At 58.4% G+C, this 14,622-nt stretch overlaps 2 protein-coding genes across 4 annotated transcripts; one reads left to right on the forward strand and one right to left on the reverse strand.

The window, feature by feature from the left end:
* The first annotated feature begins 749 nt into the window (after positions 1-749).
* TMOD4 (tropomodulin 4) lies at positions 750-8,802 on the forward strand. Of its 2 annotated transcripts, none has more exons than XM_088137130.1 (10): positions 750-858; positions 2,783-2,947; positions 3,966-4,122; positions 5,864-5,986; positions 6,581-6,670; positions 7,279-7,409; positions 7,689-7,796; positions 7,937-8,080; positions 8,256-8,400; positions 8,576-8,802. In XM_088137130.1, exons 2-10 carry the CDS (start codon positions 2,822-2,824, stop codon positions 8,596-8,598), a joined length of 1,047 nt encoding a protein of 348 aa, XP_087993256.1. In that variant the 5' UTR covers positions 750-858; positions 2,783-2,821; the 3' UTR covers positions 8,599-8,802. The 2 variants fall into 2 exon arrangements, with proteins under 2 accessions (XP_087993256.1, XP_087993257.1); XM_088137131.1 differs by lacking the exon at positions 750-858 and adding an exon at positions 930-1,227.
* Positions 8,803-9,491: 689 nt separating this feature from the next.
* Positions 9,492-14,613, reverse strand: SCNM1 (sodium channel modifier 1). 2 transcript variants are annotated; one of them, XM_088137128.1, is made up of 8 exons: positions 13,957-14,574; positions 13,247-13,317; positions 12,995-13,083; positions 12,438-12,535; positions 12,144-12,244; positions 11,868-12,025; positions 11,426-11,552; positions 9,498-11,338 (listed from the first exon to the last, which is right to left on the reverse strand). In XM_088137128.1, the coding sequence occupies exons 1-8, from the start codon at positions 14,422-14,424 to the stop codon at positions 11,239-11,241; spliced, it is 1,212 nt and encodes a 403-aa protein (XP_087993254.1). In that variant the 5' UTR covers positions 14,425-14,574; the 3' UTR covers positions 9,498-11,238. The 2 variants fall into 2 exon arrangements, with proteins under 2 accessions (XP_087993255.1, XP_087993254.1); XM_088137129.1 differs by lacking the exon at positions 11,868-12,025 and having other exon boundaries at positions 9,492-11,338; positions 13,957-14,613.
* Positions 14,614-14,622: the final 9 nt, after the last annotated feature.

Raw genomic sequence — 14,622 nt, forward strand, 5'->3', positions numbered from 1 at the left:
TGATGACCTGGAATAGCAGCCTCTTACAACATTCCCTGCGGAAAACTCAGCCTGGTCGGAAAGCGTAGCCCTGTCGATGGCTGCCGGCTACAGGATGCCGCATGGAACCTCCAAAGTTGGGGGCACTGTACCTGTGAAAATAAAATGCAGACCCCAAGCCGGGGCTGTTGAGTCCCTGTCCTGTCTGCAGTTTTCCTGGAGGTCTCTCCTGTTGGCCACTGGAGGAAGACAGGTACTCATTTAGACAGGCTGGGGCTGTTTTGATCTGGGTGGCTCTTAGCAAAACCACGGAGGCTTGGCTATGAGCAGAGACTCCAAGTTCAGGGGCAGTTTACCCCTAACCATTGCGGGAGCTGGACAACAATGGCTTGAATTTGCAGAGCGCTTCTTTTTTTCCCAGCTGACCACTGGGAATCGGGGGCCTAAACCAAGCAAAGGTTTTGTCTCTGCTTTTTAATGGCTTGGCAAGGAGGGAGGGAGGGAGGAAAAAGGAAGAGGAAGGAAGGAAGGAAGGAAAAGGGGAGGGAGGGAAGGAAGGGAGGAAAAGGAGGAAGGGAGGAAGGGGTCTCCCACGGAAGGCTCTCCTGGGCTCGGCCACTACCGGCCGCGGCCGCTGGAGGCCGGCCGGCACCGAGGGCTGCTGCTGCTGCTGCTGCGGAGTGATTGATAAGGGAGTCTGCAGGGGCGATCCCTCGGGCCGGCTCCCCGCCCCGCCCCGCCCTCCTGCCGGGCTGCAAAGCTAAAATAAAAAAATGCTGAGCTCACCCTCCCCTCGGGCCGCCTCGCCATTGGCCGCCCGGCTGGGTTCACACCGCTGGGGGGGGCGCGGGGGACAGGCAGAGGCTGCCGCTGGCCAAGGTAAGCATCCGGAGGCGCTCGCCTCGCTCGCCCGCCCGCAGACCTTGCCGCGGGTCTCGCCGCCCGGGGCAGGGGTCCCCGGCTTCGGCCGGGCTGGGTCCCGGCGGGGCGGGCAGGGTCGCCGTGGGCGAGGCGCGGCCGCGCGGGGCCCGTCTCCGGCGCGCCCGGGCTGGCGGAGGCAGCGCGGGCTGGGCGCACCTCACCGCCCGCTGGCGAGGGCTCTCTGGGTGCAGCTCACCCGAGGGTCCCCTGCGAGTTGGCGGGGAGGAGAGTCGACGACATCCGCCAGCTCTTCTGCGGAGACGGAGACGGAGACGGACCCGGCGCGGCTGCGGCTGCGGCTTCGCGGGCCGGGCGGGAGCGCTGCGGGTAGGGCCACCTGGCCACGCCCGTGATGGAGGGAGGGGGCCACCCCGGGACAGGAGGGTCGCTTGGGGCCGAGGATTTGGGGAAAGGGGGCTGATTTCTGGAGGCCGTGGAATTAGCTTTGACCTGGTTAGCCGACTACAGAAGGATTCTCGGGTCCGGGGGGAGTTTATTCGGGGGATTCGACCTCGGGGGGCGAAGCGGCGGTTTGGAAAGAGATCTGCTCTTCAGGAGCAAGAGCGCCTCTGAGCTTACAAAGCTGGTGGCTCTGCTGCACAAAAGGCCACCCTCCCCCCCATAAGAAAGGGGTGTTTGACTTGAGAATGGGCTAAAACCCTCTTCCAGGATGTCGGCAAGAGGAATTTCCTCTACAAATGTACATAAATAAAACATCCTCCATCTTCCTACCATGTCTGCTCTTCCAGAAGCAGGTGAAATTTCCAGCATCCTTCATGCTGGTCCTGCTCGGCGCCATCTGGACAAATGCAGGTTTTCCACCCCTGGGAGGTGGGGGGGGGGGCAAAATGTTTTGGCAACATTCTCCCAAAGTTGTAGACGGAGCAAAGCAGAAGCCACAGGCAGGAAGCTTGAGAGAAGCCTCTTCCCCCGTTGGATATCCGCCTCCTTCTCAAAGCCGCAGAAAAAGGGGAGAAGTCCCATGGGCTTCTTGCCACACCGCAGGTCACAAGCGGCCAAGACAGAAGTTCAACCCATCCAGCTTGAATTTCTGCTTGTTGGCAGCTGTGAAAAAAGGGAGGAGAGTGAAGATCTGCTGAACTCATTTCTCTGGTGGCAAATCTACCCACTTAGCTGAGAGCAAGTGAGCAAGGGGCTGCCCAGAAACATGGTCCACGACTCCATGCTTCTCTGGGAGAACTCAGGACCGGGAGTTGGAAAAGTCTTGGGGGCGTCTAGAAAGGCAAGAGGGGCAGATTTGCTGAGACCCGCTCCTGCCAGCCATCTCAAATCTGGCTACGGCTAAGGTGCTTGGGCAAGACGGCTTAGTTTTCCATGGGCAGGGAGCTTTTGCTAAAGTCAGGGCAAGGCTGCCCAGCTTGCATTTCTCAAGACATAAAAGGAGGCCTTGGGAACTGGATCCCAGCCGTAAGGCGGGTGGAGAGCACAGTCAGCTGGTCGAATAGCTCATTCAACACTGCTTCTTCCTCTCCGCAACATGGCCCGCCGGCAGCTGGCAAACGCGAAAGGCCAAGCCCGTTTCCAGCCAGCTCAGCGGCCGCGAAAGCCCTGGAGGCTGCTAAGTGCTTCTCGGCGCTGATTCGCTGGCCCGGATCCTTGAAATGGTGGCTGCTGAGGAACCTGGAAAGTAAAGCATAGAGTGCCCCGCGTGCAAGTGTCATCCGGCCTTGCCCACACTCCTGTCCTGGTATCCAGGCAGCCCCGTTGCCACCATTCGTGTGATGGAGCTTTCAGAGAATCACGAGGCAGGGAGTTCCCCTGTCCCGTCCACCGACCGTGGCCCCTTGGCTCTGTAAACAAGCTGTCCGCCGTTGTTCTGGCTTCCCGCAAGCTGCAGTTCTTCACCTGGGTTTCTTTGCAGGGGAGACGCTCGGCCAGCTGTGTATTCGCTGCGCTCGCCATGACGACTTCGTACCGGAAGGAGCTGGAGAAATACCGAGATATCGATGAAGACAAGATCCTCAGGGAGCTCTCCCCGGAGGAGCTGGACCAGCTCGACCTGGAGCTGCAGGAAATGGATCCAGAAGTGAGATCACGGGCCGGGGAGGAGGGTTCTACAAACTCTGGATTTCATTCCAAAGGTTTCCAGAGGGGGAAGTCGAACAGATTAGAGATGGCCTTTGCACCTCGGAGTTTGGGGCGCTGGCAATCCTGCGCAAAATAGCAAAAATGTGCAATTTCGGATTTTGGGGAGAGCAAGGAAGCTGTTCCTGATCCCGGGGACTCCATTCCACACCACTACCTCCCATATTAAGCACGCTGGGTCCTCTATAGGCTGATCTGCCTTGGCTCCAGTGTCCTTCATGAGCATTCAACAGGTGAAGCTGGGCAGAGCATTTGAGGGAGGCTCTTCCATCAGCCCAGTGGACACCCTTGCGAATTGGAGCACTCACAAAACGGCACCCCAAAAGCCTTGTGTGTTCACAGCGCCGTTGCATCCTGGGTATGCTGGCTTGCAAAACGACCCCTGTACAGATGCAAACAGCGAAGTTATCCTGCTCAGCCCTCCAGGTTGCTTTTGATGACCTCAATTAACTCTAATCCTTGGCGGGGGTTTTGCCAGCTGGACACACTACTAAAGCAAGCTTTGGGCCAGGGCCCCCAACATTTTTATTCCCCACAAATAATTCAGGAGCCTATTCTCAGAAATCAAGGTATTGGTGCAAGGGGGAAGGAGATAGGGCTGAGATATTAAATAATTAATTAATCAAGTAATTAATTATAATAAAAAATATCCCAGGCCCTTGGGAAGGACTCGATAGGTGGACCAAACTCCCAAATCCAGTCTAAACATCTGGCTGATGGTGCAACCAACCATAATTTATTAAATTTATACGCTGCCCGACAACCCAGCATTGCAACGCAACGCCTTTTTTCTTTCTAAAAAGAAAGGGGTCTGGGCGGGGAAACACCCCAGAAGGGACTGTGCCAGGGCCAAGAGGTGCCCCCCTGCGGAGATGCCCAAAGCTTTCCCAGTTGGGTTTTACAGGGCACGGCGAGGAGGTTTTCCTATCACGCACCCCGATTTCCGCTCTGCCTCCTAGAACGTGATGCTTCCGGCTGGGTTCCGGCAACGGGACCAGACGAAGAAAGGTCCCACCGGGCCTCTGGACCGCGATGCCCTGATGCAGCACCTGGAGAAGCAGGCGATGGAGGCGAAGGAACGGGAAGACCTGGTGCCTTTCACCGGGGAGAAGAAAGGTAAGGGCTGTGCTTCCTGCCTGACTCTGCGGGCCCCACCGGGAACGAGGAAGCGCTAGGACGACGCCTGGGGTCCCTCCCAGGGGGCTGCGCAGACCTGGAAAATCTGTTTCAGGCCCCAGAGGGAGAAGGGGAGAGCAAGGTCCCCCTTTGAGAAAAACCCAGGAGGAAATGCCTTTCAACCTTCCGTGCGGATTTCCGTGCCCCCAATTCCACGCAGCCGTTCCAGCAGGGACATCGGCTTGGCCAACGGAGAACGTCCACTGGCAAGGGAACCACGATGCTCTGAGCAGGTGCAGAAGAACTGGCACCCGTGGCCTGTTGGGGTTTGGGGGTAACGGCCCCAAGCCCAGGGATTGAGCAAGAACTCTTGCGGGGGTTCAACCCCTCCGGGCATGTCGGGTCTCAAACAAAGGCGAAGGGTTATATTTAACTAGAGCAGCCGAGGGTTCAAAATAGCCCAACGTGCAGCTCGGATGCCCCGCAAAGGGTTTCTTGCCCAACCTGGGAAAACCTTCGGTCGATGGAACAGCAGGGCCAAGCAGAAGCCCTCTGTGAGGGATCCCCAACAGGGCCGGCGGGCCAACTTGCCCGCACCTGGTGCTGCTGAATGTTTTGCACTTCGAGTTGTAGACTGGGGCATCCATCGGAGGGGACGATGTGGCCCTGCTCAGATCCAAGGCCTTGCTGGGCGGCTCTCCTGGGGGCTGGAAGCAAACGAAGGCAGTGATTTGCAAAGGTTTTCCCCAAGGGAATGGGATCTTTTGGGATCTTCTGGGACCTATGGCGCCTCTCCAAACCTCAGCCATGCTGAGTTTTGCAAGGCCAGCAGTTGGTCTCCCTTTGGTTACAGATCCTGCTTCGTGATCAGGCGGGCTCCTTCAGCCAGAAGTGGGGAGACCCAGTCCTCCCTCCTTCCCTTCCTCTCGGTTCCTGCCCCCATTGACACCTTTCCTTGCCGAATCGATAAAATACCTGACCCCTGGGCTGAGCAAAGATGCAGGACATATTCTCCCCATACCTCTCTTGCTCAAGGACTCCATCGCTTGGGCCAAAACAAAGACTTTCCCAAAAGGTTAAAACTCTCCTGCGGTTCCCCCAATCCTTTTCACTCCCCTTGCTTCCTAGATTCATTTTTAAAAGAGGAAATCAATTCCCTACCAAAACACAGCGCGTTTGCAACCTTTCTCGTCCCGTTGTCAAACTGTCACTCTTCTTCCCTGCTCTTTTGGGCTCAGAAAGGAGCTTGGTTTAAAGCAGACCGGATTGGCTCGATGTGGATATCCCGCCGTTTACACCAAGGGTGCCTTTTCCTTTCCCCCTTCCATGGCTGGACCGTCAAACATCAGACTGCTATTAATAAATCTGGAACTTCCTCCGTGTATCCAAATTGCCGGCATGAATGAAGGCCATTTCAGGGGCATTAGAGAGGGACTGAGTCCAGCCAGCGTGACACCGAATTGTCAGCGACTTGTCTGGAATCCCCACAATGTTAATGTTCAATAGGGGGCATAATTTTGCAGAGTTGATAGGAAGGAAGGAAGGAAGGAAGGAAGGAAGGAAGGAAGGAAGGAAGGAAGGAAGGAAGGAAGGAAGGAAGGAAATATTTTGAGGGCTCTAGTTGCTCATGAGAGGCTGCCTGTTGAAACCCTGCATGAGTCACCCACAGAACTTCATATTACTCTGTTTGCATCCGCCTCTCTCTCCCGATGTTCATCATTCTCCGCCTCTCCCCCTGCAGGGAAGCCTTTTATCCCAAAAGATCCCAAGAGAGAAAATATCAAGGAAGAAGATGTCATCCTGGAGCCGGAGCTAGAAGAAGCTTTGGCTAACGCCACCGATGCCGAGATGTGCGATATTGCAGGTAAAAGGCCCAGGGGGACGGGGTGGGGCTGCGTGGCGCGCGCGAGAGAGTTGCATCAGAGGATCAGCGGAACCTCCCTCTCCAGAGGCAGTTGGCCTTGAACTGCCCTTCACCGCTGGCGCGGGAAGGGCAGAATCCTGCTTAGGACCGATGCATGAAACGTGCTTCTAACGTTAAAGGTTTGGCTTGGGGCGACGCAGCCGATTAGCCGACCTGCAGACCCCACAAGATATAAATTCCCCCCAGTTTCATGGAGAAGACAGCCTTGCCTGGTGCAGCCAGTCCCAGAGAAACAAGGTGGGGGGGGGAACAGCGCTCTGTCCCACATCAGCAGTCGACAAGAAAGTCGCTTGGCGCTCCCCTCTGCAGGTGTAAGCTGATAGGGCACCAGAGCTCAGTGTTTCTGATTTTAGTCCGTGCCCGGCGCTCTGCCAGGTTGTTTCAGCCTTCTGGCCGGCCGCTCAGCTTTAGGAATCGGAGCTGGCCAGGGCCCGGCCAGGCCTGGCCGGAGCAGGCAAACCTGCCCCGATGTGCAGCAGGCCTGTTTTACTGACCCCAACACTGACGGGTTATCCTCCTTCTGCTTCCTCGCAGCCATTCTTGGCATGTACACCTTGATGAGCAACAAGCAGTACTACGACGCCATCTGCACCGGCAACATTACAAACACGGAAGGCATTAACAGTGAGCACCTTTGGGCAGGAGGGGAAAGGCTTGGAAGGGAGAGGCGTCCCATCCGCGTCAAGGCCCCAGCTCTCAGGGCAGCGACGCGTCCCCCTGCCCCGGCCGCGGGCACGAAAGAACCAGAGGAGCCACGCGGGCGGTCCCCACGACGGGCAGGGCCATGGAGATTAGGGTTTTCCCATCCTGTCATTGCAGGGCGTTTCTAGCGGTTTGGGGAGGTAGAAACAGCGCAGTTGGTCCCCTGCCAGCGCCAAGGGCTCAAGTAGGCATCCCGCTTCTCTCGGAAAGACGGAAATGTTGGACGGATCCCCCCACTCCGTTCACCAGCCCAGAATGCCCCCCTTCCCGCTTGGGGTCAGGGTGGGGGACCTCGTCCGTCTTGCTGTGCAGAACCCCGTCTCCTCTGCCACGCAGCTCATCGTGCCCTGCTCCGCTGGAGAGCCAAGGGGAGGTCCACCCGGAGGGCAGAGAAGCCTGGTTTTCAGACAAGGGTATTTGGGCACTTCTTCTTGCCCAGGCAGGAGGCGAGAGAAGGCGCGATTACCCAGCCCTGCTCCAACGGCACGCTCTCTTCTTCCTCCCTTGCCCGCAAACCCCCCTCCGCGCAGGTGTCGTCCAGCCCGACAAATACAAGCCTGTCCCGGATGAGCCCCCCAACCCCACCAACGCCGAAGAAACCCTGGCAAAAATCCGGAGCAACGACAAAGCTCTCGAAGAGGTGAACCTCAATAACATTAAGGTCAGTACCAAACCCCACGAGGACCCAGCTGGGGACTGACCAGGGACAGGTGGAACAGTCCTATCCTGGGGCAGGTTAAATCTAGACGGTTTCAAGGGTTTCGCAATTCTCGCCTGCCACCGGCTAACCTGAACAGGAGCTCAGTCTTTGTCCAAGATTGATAAGGGGAAACATCCGAAAAGGAAGGCATGGCATAAAAGGAAAAATGAAAACCGGTGGGGAGGGAAAAGGAAAAAATGACCATCCAGGGTGTCACTTTTCCCCTGTTCTCTGGGGCAGGACATCCCCATTCAAACGTTGAAAGAGATCTGCGAGGCGATGAAAACGAACACCCAGGTGAAGAAGCTCAGCCTGGTGGCGACCCGGAGCAACGATCCCGTGGCACATGTAAGCTCAGAAGGTCCCCTTCCAGGGTCTGGCACGCAGAGGGGGCTGAGTCCGGCTGCCCCCCCGGGGCCGGGCCTTCTGGGAATGCCCCCCAGCGATGCCGCGCCCTCAGCCGTTTCTCCTCCGGCCGGTCTTCCCAGGCGGTGGCCGAGATGCTGAAGGAAAACAAAACGCTCCGGAGCCTCAACATCGAGTCCAACTTCATCACCAGTGTGGGGATGATGGAGGTCATCAAGGCCATGAAGGGAAACACCACACTGTCCGAGCTGAAGGTGGACAACCAGGTGAGGGGCCCTCACGGGAGCGGCTCCGTGGGCCGCGCGGCCAGCCCCCGTCCCCACGAGCCACCGAGAAGCCGCTGAGTCGGGATCTGGGGTCCTGCATCCCCCCCGTTTGGGAACAGTGGCGTCTCAGGGACCCCACGCGTTTCCACCTCTGCTGCTTCTCTCCCCCCTGCAGCGCCAGAGGCTGGGCGACTCGGTGGAGATGGAGATGGCCGCCATGCTAGAAACCTGCCCCTCCATCATCCGATTCGGGTACCACTTCACGCAGCAGGGGCCGAGGGCCCGGGCGTCCATCGCGATCACCAAGAACAACGAGCTGCGTAGGTTGGCAGGGCTGGCTCCCCAGACGGGCCCTTCCGGGGTCGGGGGAGAAAGAGAGAGAAAGGAAGAAAAAAGCAGAAGCGGGATGGGAGAGAACCAGCCGGGGGGCGTTGGGGTCGGGGTTAGGGTCCCGGCTCCTGCCCTCTCGCTTCCCAACTCTCCTCTTCTTTGCAGGCCGCAAACAGAAGAAAACATAAGGGCCTGGGGCACAATCCCCCTTCCCCAAGCTCCATCGCGTGGCTGAATCCATCACCCCCGGCTTCGTCCGCCAGAACTCCAAAGCCCGACTCAGGCTCTTTCTCCCTCCGCATCCAAGAGCCTCCCCGTCTTTTAAATACCTCTGTAAATAAAGAGACCTGAGCGATGCCCCCAGAGGGATGAACTGGCTTTGTTCTGAACTGGCTTTGTTCTGCGCTACAGAGCGAAGGCATTTGCCCTCTTTCCTAGACGAAAGCCACTCTGAAACGATTCGGCGCTTGACTGCCTGGGAGGAAAGCGTAATTGCGCCCTCATTGTGTCTTTGCATTACCTCTGGAAATAAAGGGATCTGGGGGGATGCGACCCAGGCGGGGCGAATGGCCTTTGCTCTGAACTGGCTTTGCCCTCCACTCCACAGCAAAGGCAGTCGCAATCGTTCTGAGCTTGGCAAAATGATCGTGGCACAATTAGGCACTAGTTTGCCTGGGGAAAAAGCCATCGTCAGATTCCTGGGTACTGATAATTTTGAGTGTCTGGCAGCCTCCTAAACGTTCATGACAGCGAGGTGGATTTTCCCACCCGGTTCCCACTTTGCTTCATTTAATCGGAGCAACAAAGCTGTTCGCCAAGATGGGCGCGAACGCTCCCCCCGCACCAACGCGTGGCTACCCCTTCAGCCAAAGGGTTGGGATCACACAGCCCAATAAACCATCGATTATGGTTTCCAAGCAATGTTGGCTAAATTCCCCCGGCCTACCAATCGAAAGCCCAACGCCTGGGGGCTGGGGCCAAGCCCAAGTAATTTCTCCCCTCTTCTACCAAAAGAAAACTCACTGCGTAGTTGAAATGTAGAAGTTTATAATAAGAAAAGATCAAACATGGAAATGGGTTTGCACATTCGCCAGGCCTCTCTTTCCCAAAGATTCCCTCCCTTCCTTCCTTTCCTCCCTCCCTTCCCCTTCAATTCTCCTTCCTTCCTTCTTTTCCAATTCCTTCCTTCCTTCCTTCCTTCCTTCCTTCCTTCCTTCCTTCCTTCCTTCCTTCCTTCCTTCCTTCCTTCCTTCCTTCCATCCATCCATCCATCCATCCATCCATCCATCCCCAGGCTCAAATGGCTCAAAGATTTGGGGAAGCATGATGCGTCCTATCTAGCCAACGACCTCCAACGTGTGTGTGGGGGGGGGAGACTGGGTCTCCAACCCTCTTGGGACTGGACCCAGCTCTTCATGAACTGCAACCAAAGTTCAGGGGTTTGGGACCATCACGAGTTGTCCTCGTTCAACCCCCTCCTGGGGCTGTCATGGAAATAAGAAACAGTCTTGGAAGATGACAGAAAGACCCCCAGCAGGACAGACAGCGTCTTTGCCAAATGACTAGCCAGGACCCCCGGGAGCAAACTCAGCTCTGTGGCGTCCCTCCCCCCGGCAGCTTGGCTTTCAGCGGCCTCAGGCTGCGATCTCAGCCTGAAACCAGAGAAGAGCAGAGCGGCAGGGGTCTCCAAGGAGCTGCCACTCGGAGAGTTATCCCAAGCAGGTGCTGCTGGGGGCGACCCCCTCCCGTCCTTGAGACGCAGCAGGTGAAATGGGAGACCGGGCGGTCGGGTTGCACAAGATCTGGCCACGGAGGACAGGGAGGAGCAGGAGGGCTCTCAGCCTTTAAAGACGGCTGGCACGATGGCTCCTTTAGGGTGCTCTGTCCCGTGGCGTTGCCCGCTTGCCGCCTGTCCCCTTCGCACACGCCTCCAGCCCGCCCGCCCGGGTTGCAATTCACGCAGCCCGAGCCTGCTCTTCCCCTCACCGCTGACAAGCCACGATGGGAGCCGTGGAACCAAAGATTACGGCGGGGTCACAACGCTCTGATATTCCCAAGGACGGTGCGACCCCTCGCCTGCAGGTAGCGCACGAGGAACGCCGTCTCGGCTTTTACAAGCGGCTAAATAAAGCGACGAAGAAAGAAACTGCATGGTTTAAAAGGGCTCTGGCCACAGGTTGTGGTCTATGAGCTGGACAAAGGATGGGAATTTAGATGGCATTAAACTAAACCAGTATCGAGTCTCCATATTCTCAGGAATAAACCTCTCCCCGGTTCTCCATGGACATTGAACCTAAGTGAGTCTGGGCCTTTTTACTTTCCAAAGCAGAAAGTAAGATTCCAGTCCTCATGGTTCTGAATTTAAATAGAAGCCCCTCACAATTTCCTGACGCCAAACTCAGATCTTTATCCATCCGGCTGCATAGAAGCAGTTCCCCGAAATCTATATTTATTTTAGAGATGTCTTCATGGCTTTTTCTCCAGCAGCTGCCTTGCTCAGGGACGGAAGACCGAATGGAGATCTTCTGACAAACCCAGCGTCAGAAAAGCACAAAATACACCCTGAGCAGGGACAAAAATGGAAAACGCAACCAGACAGGAATTAAAACGAATCACGGTAATACCAAAAGCCAAAAAACAAGGCCTGCAAAGTGAGGTTTGAAACGCACGAAGGTCGCCGTGTCAGGGCCGGAAGCGTTTCGTGCATTTTCTGGCAGATGCCAACTTTGTGCCCTTCAGTTCCTGATTCCCGGGTGCCCTCCGCACGTCTCCAAGGCACAGCCGGTGGAGAATCGCTCGTTTGCCCAGGGGAGCAAACCGTCCCGCCGTCACAACGGAGGCAACACTGGGGGATCTTCCTCGTCGGAGTCAAATTCCACGTTCTCGTCTTTGACCCACTTGCCCGACCCATCTTGGATCCACCCCGAACTGCCAGAAAAACAAGGAAATGCAGCTGAGAAAGGAGACCCAGAACAACAGCCCCCCAAAGCCCCTCAGGGTTGTTTCCAGAGTTACCTTTTCAGCTTCAGGTAGTGCTCCAAGGCTCGCTGCTTCTCCGGATCGCTGGGCCCAGAAGGTTTCCGCGTCGTGCGGCCCTTTCCTTGACGGGCAAACTTCTTCTCTCGAGTGAGCTCTCGAGTTTCTGTTGATCGAGAAAGAGCAACAGTGAAAATGAGATTGCACTCGCTTGTGGGCTGTGGATGGCAAAGGCGGGCATGTTGTGCAAATTAGACAATAAGCCACAGTTAAGCAAACCGCCATGCACAAACACCGATTCGTACACCTAAGCCGGATCCCGCGTCCCACGCTCCTGTCCTCTGCGCTTCCCTGGCTGACTCTGACTCTAACTCTGATCGTAACGGATTCAAAACCGCAGGCGCGCTTCATGTCCAGCAGGAACACGGCTGGCCTTGCGGTTGCAACGTTCAGCGCCAGAGATGCAAAAACGGTTCCTGACCTGCCGCAGCGAGTCTGCAGCCGGGCAGACGGACGGCGGGGCTCGCTTCCTCCCCAACTGGCCGCTCTTCATCAGCCAACTCAGAACTTGAGGGCTGGGGCAGCCCCGTGCGGTCAGCAGCAGTGCTGGCACCGGCACCAGCCTCGCCCCTGGCCTCCCTGCGCCAAATCAGAAAAACCACAGAGATCTGGATGGCCATGTTAACCCCCCCCCCCCCGTAAGATGGCATGGAAGGCAAAGCCCAAACCGCCGGCGTTCTCCCAGCCCGGATCTCACCTTTTTGGCCGGCAGCAGCTGCTGTAGGGCACGGTTTTCAGCAGGGCGTTCTGGGTGATCTTCCGGGTCTGGGCAAGCAAAGGGGCTGGCCCTGGAGCCCCCTAAAAAAGCAAAGTCGGAATCTGGGGGGGGGGTTTAGCCTAATTTCTCGACAGCGACCCTAATGCCACCTCCGTGCTTCGCCTGCCGTTTGGAGCACGTTTATTTCGGGAGAAGGCCTTATTTCTGAAAAACACACGCCGTCGGAAAGAGCAGCGGGGGTGCCCTCCCAGGGCCAAGCACGGCAGGACCTACCTGGGCGCCGTTTTCTTCCGCTCGCAGGTACGTCTGGTGCTGACGTTTCTGGACTTCGTTCTGGAGGGAACGCTTCTTCCCATAAAACTTTTGCAAACCTGTTACGGAGAGGGTCAAACGGGCGCTCAGTGGGCGGCCTCTTAAATCATCCGGAGGGAACAAAATCCTGGGGCCTCGGGCTTCCCCCTCTGTAAAAAGGGGCTAGGTCCTCTGCGGTTTGCAAAGGCGAGCAAACGGATTTGGGTTTGCAAAAAGAGTTAAGATTATCCGGTTACCAAAATGGCAGAACGGTTTCTCCTGGTCTCGTCTCCTTCCCTGATTATTCCCCACCGCACTGCCATTCCCGTATTAGCATCCCTCTCCCTGGGCAACCAGGCGGCCGGCTGGCTGGCCACTTGTTTTTCTCCTCCGTCTCTTAATTTTTATTCAAGAGGCCCTTTGCACGTGTGACACAGACGCGCCACCCTTTGCCGTGGCCCCGGGGCCTCTTGAGCGAAGCCGAGCGTGACGCGGAACTCAGCTGGATCCCAGGTCTGGGAGGATCCCGCCAGACTTACTGGCCAAGTGTTTCTTTCCGGAGCGGTGAACCGTGAGCATGTCCAGAGTGTCAAAAACCGGCCTTTGGAAGCAGACAGTGCAGGCGTACCTAGAAAGGGGTGGGAGCAACGTGGGGACCAACTCTGACCACCAGGATGGGGCGTCGGGATGGAGAGGCGGGCTTGGCACCCACCCGCCCCGTTACCCCCCGACGGCACGCGGAGCAGGCTCAGGATTCGCACTCGGAGCTGAGTCGGCAAGCAAGTCCTCACCTGCCATCGCGCAGCAGCAAGGCTTCGTCCTCGGGGATGTAATTGGCCAAAAGCTCAGCCACCCTCCGCTTCTGGAGAGGGAGGAAAGAAGGCGGAAGTCCAGCAGGGCAGGATGATGGAGGAAACAGGGCAGAGAGGCCCCAACTCTCCCAAAGGGCACCCCCGCGTGGGTGTGTCTTGGGGCAGCAGGCAGGCAGGACCGAGATGCCCACGACTGGGGCAAAGCGATTAGGGCACTGACCCGAGAGGGGTGCCAACCCCAGCCCTTTGAACAAAACAAAACCTTCGGTGCAGGGTGCGTCTGAGCACACGCAGAGTGCAGGGCTGCCGTTCTAGGGGTGAGGCGTTTCCGGGGGTCGTCTTCCGGCCACCCTCCCAACAACCCAGCGAGGGTCGGCTGCGGTCATGCTCGGGGAGGGGGAGGGAGGGGTGAAAGAGAGGGGGAGGCCCCTCCCTTAGCCCAGCCGCCCCCCCGATGGTGGCCTTCCTGAGTGCTGGACTACAATCCCCATCTTCTGGCTGCGGACGATTGGAGCTGCAATCCAACCCTTCCGGAGGGCAGCCCCTTGAGGAGCGATCTGCACCTGCAGGCTCTCTGCACGTGCTCGGCAGCCCCGGGCGCTTAGGAGCACGCGCAGAGGGCTCGGACCCAAGGACGGGGGGCCACGAGCGGAGGACCCCAGCCGTGCCCCGGCCTCCCCCGCACTCACCTTGAGCACCTTCAGCTGGCTGGGGTCGTCCCCCTCCCGCTTGAAGGACATGGCCCCCGTCCGCCCGCCGCCCCCAACTGGAAGAGGAAAAGGCTCCCTTCCCGGCAGGGCAGAGCTCGGACTACATTTCCCAGCAGGCCGCGGGCTGGCGCAGCCCTTCCCGCTCCGCCAATCAGGACGCAGTCCCCGGCGGGCCGGCAGAGGGCGCTCCCGGGGCGCCTGCGAAGACGGCGAGGGACTCCATTTCCCGGCAGGCCGCGCGGGGAGCGTTGCTGGCTTTGGCCCTGCCAAGGCCGGGCCCGCGCCGAGCCCCCGAAACCCTGCAAAACGGTCCTCAAAAAAGCCCCAGCCGGGAGGCCTTTTCCCCCGCGGCGCCACGGGAAGCGCCCCTGGACCCCTCCCCTCGCTTAAAAAGACAGGCGGGCTGCAGGAGACGGCCCTTCCTCGCCGGACTACACCCCCCGTCATCCCTTGCGAGAGCGGCGCGACGGGCCCTGTAGTCCGCTCTCCGGGACTGCCCTCCGCCCGAGCGCAGACGAAGGGCCGGGGGGCGGCGGGGGGCGCCCTCCGCGGCCGTCCAGCCCGGGCCGGCGCCCGGCGGAACTTCCGCCTCGGCAGCTCGCGCGGGGGGCGCAGAGGAGGCCGGCGGCGGCGGCCGCGCAGGAC

Source organism: Python bivittatus, unplaced genomic scaffold (assembly GCF_059951505.1).
Source record: "Python bivittatus isolate LINGU-HERP-01145 unplaced genomic scaffold, Pbiv_v1 ctg000180_np1212, whole genome shotgun sequence".
Lineage (NCBI taxonomy): Eukaryota > Metazoa > Chordata > Lepidosauria > Squamata > Pythonidae > Python > Python bivittatus.

What these genes read in the sequence shown, in the direction of transcription:
- SCNM1 (XM_088137128.1), bottom strand. Translation starts at nt 14,424, where the DNA reads ATGACGGGGGGTGTAGTCCGGCGAGGAAGGGCCGTCTCCTGCAGCCCG. An exon ending in TTGCTGCTGCGCGATGGCAG is followed by an intron (nt 13,084 to 13,246) that starts GTGAGGACTTGC and finishes ACCCCTTTCTAG; the next exon opens with GTACGCCTGCACTGTCTGCT. An exon ending in CGGAAAGAAACACTTGGCCA is followed by an intron (nt 12,536 to 12,994) that starts GTAAGTCTGGCG and finishes TCTCCGTAACAG; the next exon opens with GTTTGCAAAAGTTTTATGGG.
- TMOD4 (XM_088137130.1), top strand. Translation starts at nt 2,822, where the DNA reads ATGACGACTTCGTACCGGAAGGAGCTGGAGAAATACCGAGATATCGAT. An exon ending in TTTCACCGGGGAGAAGAAAG is followed by an intron (nt 4,123 to 5,863) that starts GTAAGGGCTGTG and finishes CTCCCCCTGCAG; the next exon opens with GGAAGCCTTTTATCCCAAAA. An exon ending in AGCTGAAGGTGGACAACCAG is followed by an intron (nt 8,081 to 8,255) that starts GTGAGGGGCCCT and finishes TCCCCCCTGCAG; the next exon opens with CGCCAGAGGCTGGGCGACTC.